Below are 9609 nucleotides of genomic sequence, written 5' to 3'. Positions count from 1 at the left end.
GACCAACATTGTTTCCCAAATAATCATCTCAATACATTAACAGTAACGATGGTAATGATAGTGGTGAATGGAATAATCTAACCTCGAACACATCTAGTATGGAGTAAAGCCGCGGATTCTGCGTATGTTTAATATCCCGAACATATCTTTCCAGATATGACCCACCGTTATCGATGGCAACGATAAGTACTGTACAGTCATGACTCTAACGCTCCCGATTTTAAAACAAGTACTCATATCAACCTCTTATGCGAATCTTTCATACAATAACAAAAGCAAATTTTCAAGGTTAAAGTTCTAAAAAGAAGAAATTTTGAAGAGCAAGAATTAAATTGATCTGTGTGATATACAGTTTTTAAATGCATACAGTATCCATGTACATGTAACTGTGCAATGTATTGGCTCGTTTATTGAAAATCATTCTATTCTAAGTATGTATTACCAGTCTACTTCAACGTTGAGACGTGCCTAGTTAAAGAATAACACAATAAGTAAAGTGGGATAATGTGTAATAGGTCTAAAGGGTCTAACACTTCAAACGACCCCAACTTCACGTGCTTTTAAATTTCGATATCGAAAATCATATCACTTTTGAATTCAATATTCTTTGCATTAGTACCTTGCTTCTTTCCATTGTTCGACTTCGAACCCGCCGACTTACCGCCCTTACTATTGTTTTTCCGCTTCGACGCAGTTTTTCCTCGTCCGCCATTCATTTCGGCCGCCTTCACCGCTTCCTTATCACCTGACTCGGAATCGAACGAAACACCACTGTCGTGCTCCATTGCATCCTTGTCATCGTGTTGATCGCTGCTGGAACAGTGCTCATCATCGTGACGGTGCTGCAATATCAAGCGCATACAAACAATGTTAATTTATACCAGTCAAATGAACGTGGTTATCGTGACGCATGATTAGAGCGTAACGTACACCTACCGCATCTTTTTCATCGTTATCAGTGCTTTCCCCTTCGCTCATTCGACGTTCACGGCGCTCATCTGCACGGCGCTGTACTTCTTTCCTTTTTTGAGCTTTCTTCTTCATTGTTAGAATGCAAGAGTTCGATCTACACATACGGGCACAATTAAGATACATTATCGGAACTTGATACACAATCAAACAAGCGCCTATAACTTACCTGAACAATTGCTTACGAATGGAGTTATTGAAACGCACTGTCTTGCGACATTCTTCGCCGATCGATCTGGCCATCTCCACTGACGTGCCCAAATCATCGACCGACGAACATTCGCTGATGCTGCGATCGTACGAGCTACGTTTCAGGATGCTCTTGTACTTACGCGTTAGAGTTGGTATCGTTGCTGCTTCTTCTCCTACGTCCGATTCCTTCAACGGGCCACACTCGGACATGCTGCGAGCTTTTCTCGCCTTTGTCTCCGGTGTATCCACTACCTTACCTGACGGCACTGGGTTTTGCTCAGCCGTTGGCTGTTCGAAATTTACCGTCGTGGCTTCATTCTCCACGATCACCTTCAAATGATCGCAGAACGAATCGGACAACGATCGCTGCTTCTTCTTTTTGCGCGAATTACGCTTCGCCTTCATCAGCGTTCTGGCCTTCTCCGCCTCAGAACCATCCTTCTCTTCGCACTCTTCAGCGGAAGTGGCCGAGCAAGCTTCCAGCATTGAAGACTTTTCTTCCTCCTTTTCCGTTTCGACCTCATTCATTGGCTCCTGCTGCGTTTGGTCGGACTCCTCTCGCTTGGTGATCTCGATACTCATCAGTCCCTCGGATTTCACCTTCGCCGAGGACTTTGCTTGACGCACCACTGCTATGCATAGACTGTCGTCTTCAATTTCCTTCCCGAATTTATTGATTTTATCGGTAATATCTTCCATAATGGAATACTCCACCGTTTCGTGCTCATCCGGACCAGCATGGTACGACGACACGTTAGCCGTGCTGAGAGTGATCTGAATAATCAAATTATTGTCCCATTCCTCGTGCTGAATATCGGTCACCTGTGCATTCGGGAAGCGCACAAAAAACACGTAAAAGCAGGGGAAATATCCGTTGCCTAAGTTCGAAAATCGACAGTACACTGAGTCGGACCGATTATCCAGCTGGATCGTGCTCGGATCAACGTTTCGCACATTCAGCGTAAACGCAAGAAGGTTTTCCATTTTGTTGACCGAAAACTTAGGAAAAACCGTCTTTTTCGCTCCTTCCACCACAGACGGTATGGCAGTTAGTGTAGCCTTAGCCATCGGTTCATCGACACTGGCCGCTGGAATGGTATTAATTTCTTCGATCAGTTTTCCCGGCTCTTTCGTCTGTGTAGCCGAACCGTTGACACCGTTAATGTCTTGCAGCGTTATGTTGCGTTTTCGCAGTACGGGTAGCGTTACTGTGAGCGAACGCTCATCAATGTTGAAGCTGGCCTTTCCTGCGCTTTCCTTTACTTCGTAGGGCAATTTTAACTCCAGCTTGTACTTGGCCGGCTGCTCGCTCACCAGATACATCGTTGTCTTGGTTACATCCAGCGCACACTCGGAGGCGGACTTTAGCAATGGCAATGTGATGACTACTTTGAGCGCACGTGGAATTGTAAGATCGATTTTTGCATCCAGCTCGTGTGTCATCTCTCCGTACTCGACATCACGACACTGAATGATTTTGTACTCTGGTGTAGCGTAAAACGGGTTACCCGCAACTCTCTGCAATCGATCAATATTTTCTTTGTTTTTCGCTTTCCCCGTCCACTCGTTTGGTGATTTGGGACTTTTCGATTCCGAAATCTTCGAATCTTCCACAGAATGGCTCGGAGCATTTGGGAGTGGCGGAAGCAATTTGTCGAACAGTTCGTCTTTTGGCAAACTATCGCATTCGGGCATTTTTTGTCGGACCACTGCAGAACTGGGAGTACCTTTGTACTGTAGTTTGGGGAAGCGCAAATTAGCCCGATCCAGCTTCACGCTGAAAGACTTCTCCACGGCATCCAGCGACGTATCGTTCAGTAGCTTGCGGAAGCCATTATTTTTCGACGCCAAATGCAACGAGTCCGGATGGAACATAACATCGTACACGATGCACTCGATTCGCTTGTTATCGTAATCCTTTCTCGGTTGCGTTTGGGCGTACGGGATGCTCCATTTCAGACCCTTCGTACCGTCCTCATTCATGCCGGATGTGCTCGAAGGTTTCTGCACCAGCTCGCACTGGCACACGTTTATGAATCCTTTTCGTTTCCCGTCGACGATTGTTTTGATTACGTAACCCGGCGACGGCTTCAGAAACTTTACGTCGTATCCTCGTTGCGATTCGAGCATGGACAGCTCGTCTTCATACTGTTTCCGATTATCTCGTAGCTCGTTGCAGTACTCCATAAACAGCCCACGGAACTCCTCGTTGTCCAAACAACGGGTGATGTTTCGGAACTCGTCTCGCGAGATATCAAAATCTTTTGTCGACATCTTTGAATGAGATGCGTGCAGGCACAGCAAGGGCAGATTATGACCGTTAACGATAACGAACGAAAATAACTATTACGCAGTATACTTTGTTTATAACAAGATAAATTTGCAGGTGTTTCGTTGCCAAGATCCCGGCAAGTTTTTTTTTAACAAATGACAATTTTTTTACATGCAGGCCTGGTGGACCAAGCACACGCGGTGGACATTTTTCTTGACAGCTGGCCATAAAAATATGTATTATTTTGAAAATTTTAATTAACCCTACCCACGCAACCAAACAGTATATTTTAAAATGTAAAACGTTAAAAATAATAATTTCCATGTTTTGAACATCTTTAATTTGATTTCAATCCATTTTCATAACAATTTCATGTTTTTTTCGTGCCATAAAGAACGAAATGTTCTGTATCGGTTTTCTTTTCAAATAATATCAACTTCAACTTTTTATTTATTTGAAATAGAATTTTGAAAGAAATCTGTTACATCCGTGATTTATAATCCCATGAAATATTCGAAACATCAATATCTGAGACCCAAAACAACATGTCAACTTTAAAGATTCATCACTTGGGAATCATTAGCGTTTGGTGCATATATTTTATTTAAAAGAAATAAGAAGAGTAATCTTACCTTTCAACAGAATAGTACATTGATATTGGACTACCTTATGAAAAACTTACAAGGGTTCAAATTTGTCGGCTACCTGTTCAACCCAATTGTCTGGAATATAAAGTTTTACTGATAGCACGGAACAAGGTTAAGTTACGGAAAATGGCTTTAAATTTTTATGAAATGCTGGATATGCATGTATAAGCAAAAAATGTTGAAATTTATTGGTGTAGAAAAACGAAAAATACTGCCACAAGCTTTGCAAACTCCAAATTGTCGCTCCTGATCCGTTCTGTCAATAGTTTGTTTACATTGATTTGCACATGTCATTTTACTCGAAATGGTACGGCCTCTGCTTCAACCACGTTTTCATCACATTGTTTTGATTTGCAAGCAGCGCACTATCGCGCCGTGTTTATTAGGCTAAAATGTCTCGTATTATTGTGAAAAACATCCCAAATGGGGTAAGTCACTGAGGTATTTCTGTGATAAGAACGTTTCTACAGCAAAAATCACACCTTTTATGTTGTACATTGCAGTACGAGGAGGCAAAACTTCGCAACCACTTCAGCACGTGCGGCATTGTTACAGACGTTCAGTTGAAGTACACACCGGATGGTAAATTTCGAAATTTCGGCTACATCGGCTTCCAGACCGAGGACCAGGCGGAGAAAGCAATCAAACATTTCGACAACAGTTTCATCCGTACTTCCAAAATATCGGTAGCGCCGTGTGTATCGCTTTACGAATCGAAGCAACTAAAAGTCTGGAGCAAACATGCGAAAAAGCAAGCCGCACCGGTTAAATCGGAAGAGGAGGAAGAGAATAAAAAAGTGACGAAAGAGAAACCCAAACCACAGACGGCAAAGGATGTACTCGGCCAATATCAGGATGATCCACAGTTTCAGGAGTATCTAGACGCGCACAAACGGGCAGGCAAAACGATATGGGACAATCAGTTGCAACAGAAGGACACAGAACAGAGCTGCGATACAGCTGCTGACAAAAAGTCAGCAAGTGATGATTCAGCCATTGATATTAAAAGGAATAACGATTCGAAACCGAACAAAAAGCCGGAAAAGAAAACGGCAAAGAAACCGATGATTCGATTGTTTGTGGTCAAGCTGCAAAACATACCGGCACGTACAAAGCGGCAAGATATAATTCGCTTCTTTAAAAACGTCAAACCACACTCGGTACGTGTCCCGCCGAAAATTAAAGGTATCGCTTTCGTGGGCTTTAAAACAGAATCCGAGATGCATAAGGCACTCCTGATGGATAAAAGCTTTCTCGACGGTAAACAGGTTAAAATCATAGACTATACGGACCATAGTGACCCAGTTGACGCCGAAGCGACGAATGATCCTAGCGATAAAAAGTTATCAAAGTGGGAACGACAAGCACGAGCAAATGCGTCCGTTGAGACGATCGGTGAATCGGGCAAATTGTTCTTTCGTAATTTGGCATACTCGGTACAGGAAGAAGACATTCGCACACTCTTTGAGAAGTACGGGCCGGTAGCGGAGGTCGATGTACCAATCGATTCTATCACGCGCAAATTAAAAGTAAGCTCATTGAAACTTTCACCTGTCCAGCGTCCGTTCACTTACGCCATTTTGTGTTTTTGTTCCGTTTTTTAGGGATTTGGCACAGTAACGTTCATGATTCCGGAAAACGCTGTCACCGCTTTTAATGAGCTGAATGGCACATTTCTTCAGGGTCGCATGTTTCACATCCTACCGGCAAAAGGGTCGGGCGATGCGGACACCAACGAAGGTGATGAGAATGGAACCGACTACCAAAAGAAGAAGGAACAGACACTGAAGAAAACGGCCCAATCCAGCCACAATTGGAACACGCTGTTCATGGGCGAGAATGCTGTCGCTGAAGCGGTGGCGAAGAAATATGGAACGAGCAAAGAGCAGATTCTCGTATCGTCCGAGGGTGAAACGAGTGCAGCCGTCCGGTTAGCACTCGGTGAAACGGAGCTGGTGCTGGAAATGCAAACATTTCTACAGGAAAACAACATATCGCTCGATGCATTTAACTCGACCGACGGGAAAGCGAAACGTTCGAACACCGTGATATTGGCAAAGAATCTTGCACCGGGTTGCACGGTGGCCGCAGTACGACAACTGTTCGCACCATTTGGACTTTTGGGGCGTGTCGTATTACCACCGAGTGCTGTTACAGGTTGGTTATATTATTGTCTTTATTAACTTAGGCTGAGGATTTTACAAATTTAGAGAATAGCGAAAGTGAATATGAAATCCTCGACAATTGATATAGGAACATTCAATACATTAGCGAATCAGCAACAATAGACACAGAATGACCAAAATAGTTATTAAAACTCGTGCAAAAATTGAGCACGCGTCGATGTATTGAGCAAGGTGTTGCTATTTTTTAATGTCGCACTTTTTTGAATTAATTTATCGTTTTAAATGTGAACGGATTGTACAAATTTCGAGAGTCAAAACGGATTGAACCGACATTCTAAACCTAAAAAAGCAGAATCGGCTCGAAACTTTTGAATATATTACTCAAAAACATGGTGCTGCTATTCTTATTTCGCTCAGTGTATTTTTGCTGATTCGCTGTGTTCGCGAGTGTTCGATATCGATGGCTCACCGTGCATTATCATTTGCATTTCTTTGTAATATCGGATGCCACTGGAGCATGAAACGATCTTTAAAGAGTCGTAACTATACCATCACTTCATTGCAGCCGTCATCGAATTTCTTGATCCTAGCGAAGCGCGAAAAGCATTCAAAAAGTTGGCCTACAGTATGTTTCAATCATTGCCCCTATACCTTGAATGGGCACCACTGGGAACGTTTACAACAGCGCCACCGCCACCTTCCGAGGCCAAAAATGCCGAGCAAACCGTACCAACATTCGTACCAACGAAAGTGGAACCAGAGGCGGTGGACGATACAGAGCCGGAAGAAAACACAACACTGTTCCTCAGAAACCTTCCCTTCACCACCGATGAGGATACAATTCGCGAACGGTTCCGGACCGTTGGGGCCATTCATTCGGTACAGATTGCTCGCAGCAAAGATCTTTCCGGAAGTGGAAAGAACGAAAGCCGTGGCTACGGTTTCATTCAGTTCAAAAAGCGTCATGCAGCTGACTATGCGCTAAAGAACCTGCAGTCGTTAGTAATCGATGGCAGGACGGTTGAGTTGGTGCGCAGTGATCGTACACTGCAAACGCAACACAACCGAAACGATCACAAAAAGTCGAAAGCACAAGCACAAACTGGGAGCAAGATCCTTGTCCGCAACATTCCTTTCCAGGCTAGTGCAAAGGAGGTGCGAGATCTCTTCAAGTAAGTACAACTTGTTGCAATAACATATCGTTTGTAAATGTATTCTTCGACTTATGGTTACGATTTCACTGTTCTTCATTCGTTTCAGACCCTTCGGTGATATTAACACACTTCGCTTGCCAAAGAAAATGGCCGCCAGTGCGGATGAAAGTCATCGCGGTTTCGGATTCGTTGATTTTGTCGAAGAATCCGATGCAAAGCGCGCTTTCAACACGCTTGGCCGCAGTACGCATTTGTACGGTCGACGACTCGTGCTGGAATGGGCAGCACCCGACAACGATGTAGAGGAACTGCGGAAGCGAACGGCTGATCAGTTTGGTCACGATGGATCGGGTGGTAAGCGAGCGGCACGCGGCAAAGGTTTGCTGTCGACGGAAGAGTTTGTTAGCGCCTCTCAACGGAAGAACGAAGAGGACGATGATGAATACGATGAAGGATACGAAAACGGCACTACGTTCTAAGCGTAAGTTGCGTTTATTAAATTGCAATAAGCACTATCTTACTCGTACAAACTTCCAAAACAATGTAGAGTGGATGGTCGTATGGTGTGCATCTAATAAAGTTTTCTTTATTTATGAAGCATGGTAAATCGAAAATTGGTTCTGGTTGTGTCTAGACGCATCGGTTACATTATTAACCATCAGTATGGAGAAAGGACCTCGGTCTTTTCGCTTAAATTTGTAATAATTGGTTAAAATATTGCCCGATTCGTACGCCCAATGGTATTATTCTACATTATTAATGGTATTATTATCTACAACCTCAACACTGTTTGGTCTGCCTCGACTGTTTTTCTCAATTGTATTATAATAGTAGCTAGATAGTCAAGTCCTTGCGTGAAGGGACATGAGTGTGACATTATCACAGTTAGCGCGTGTTAATTCTCCTTCTCCACGCGGCTTGCTCGCACACATTACTAAAGAATGTCCTTAAAACCAGCCGTTCGAAAATGTGTGCACCTAGAGAACTACCGGACGTACCAGTGTATACAGTGACTGCCAGTAAAATAAGATCACCTGCTGTTACACATCAGGCAAAAGGGAGATTGTGAAGCAAATTTTCAACAAATTCATTTAGTTTTTTTTTTTTTTGGTAAAATTTAGTTGAATATTTTGGAAACTCGTTCGTGTCATTGGACATGTACATGGATGCATCATGAAATCGATTATTAATTGCTTTTTTAGATTCTTCTGAAAAAAAGGGTAAAACACATAAAGACCATTCATCAATTTTTATATTGAAACAAAAAATATTCGGTTGTTCTGTTGTTGTTTCCAAACATATTATCACACAATAATTGATGAACTTTTGGACAAACGCAAATATTCTATACATAGTTCAGTTGCTGATGATCATTCTACCAAAATTTTGTATAATTATACCTTGGAGATGGATAGAAATCAGCTTTTTGTAAAACGGACACAAAAGCGGCCTTGTATTATTGGCGATCACTGTATTTTGTAAGCCAAAGGTAGCCGAACTCTTCTACCATCTCGTGATCATATTCTACTTACTTACCTTACGCGATTTTCCAGACAGGGAAAGGAGTCATTCCAGACCAGAGAGGGTTATTGTTATTTTTTGTTTTGTTTTAAGAGTTTTGCTTCTCAAATTCATAAGGGTGCGAAAGTATATTAGAAACTTCTGTCAGGTCAAACATATACCTCTTCTTCTTCTTTTTGGCTTAACGACCTTCTAAGGTCACGCCAGTTATGGAATGGTTTACTAGACTCATCGATACCACGTAGTTGGTTAGTGATTCCTCAACTACGGGAGGACACGACACAGTCCCGATGGGATTTGAAACCCGGTCCTGCCGTTTGAAGATCAGCACCGCTGTCGCCTATACTAACGGGCCGCCCCATATATAACATATATTTTGAGTCGATGCGCATGCAGGAAGAGATCTTCTTTCGAAAGACAAATTAAGAAATATGTCATGGCTGAGCAACCCTGTTTTTAATCAAAGGAATGGATTTAGCTCACAGTGCATAGAAAAGAGGACACACCGATGTAGGTAAGATTGAAGACGAGACCACTTCTCATTACAATTAATCATTACACACATACAGCACCATTTGTATAAGGAAAGGATAATCGAAACAGTTTATTAGTAAGAAATATTTCACCTTCTTATCTAATTACAAATGCATTTTTGTGGTTGACTCGCTCGCTCGTTTCTGTCCGACATCACACCATCACGTTGTTGTAAACATTTTGCTTTTTCATCT

The 9609-nt window shown here is 42.7% G+C and overlaps 2 protein-coding genes across 2 annotated transcripts; one reads left to right on the top strand and one right to left on the bottom strand.

Moving 5' to 3' along the window:
* Nucleotides 1-545: 545 nt before the first annotated feature.
* LOC126561578 (protein kintoun) lies at nucleotides 546-3443 on the bottom strand. The gene is made up of 3 exons (XM_050217811.1): nucleotides 1139-3443; nucleotides 937-1066; nucleotides 546-842 (listed from the first exon to the last, which is right to left on the bottom strand). The coding sequence occupies exons 1-3, from the start codon at nucleotides 3433-3435 to the stop codon at nucleotides 561-563; spliced, it is 2709 nt and encodes a 902-aa protein (XP_050073768.1). The 5' UTR covers nucleotides 3436-3443; the 3' UTR covers nucleotides 546-560.
* Nucleotides 3444-4449: 1006 nt separating this feature from the next.
* On the top strand, nucleotides 4450-7839 carry LOC126561620 (probable RNA-binding protein 19). The gene is made up of 5 exons (XM_050217879.1): nucleotides 4450-4508; nucleotides 4584-5609; nucleotides 5685-6237; nucleotides 6772-7378; nucleotides 7467-7839. The coding sequence occupies exons 1-5, from the start codon at nucleotides 4473-4475 to the stop codon at nucleotides 7837-7839; spliced, it is 2595 nt and encodes an 864-aa protein (XP_050073836.1). The 5' UTR covers nucleotides 4450-4472.
* The last annotated feature ends 1770 nt before the right edge of the window (nucleotides 7840-9609 follow it).

This window comes from Anopheles maculipalpis, chromosome 3RL, assembly GCF_943734695.1.
Source record: "Anopheles maculipalpis chromosome 3RL, idAnoMacuDA_375_x, whole genome shotgun sequence".
Lineage (NCBI taxonomy): Eukaryota > Metazoa > Arthropoda > Insecta > Diptera > Culicidae > Anopheles > Anopheles maculipalpis.
Note: the sequence above shows the minus strand (reverse complement) of the source record. Positions and strands in the feature narration are given on the sequence as shown.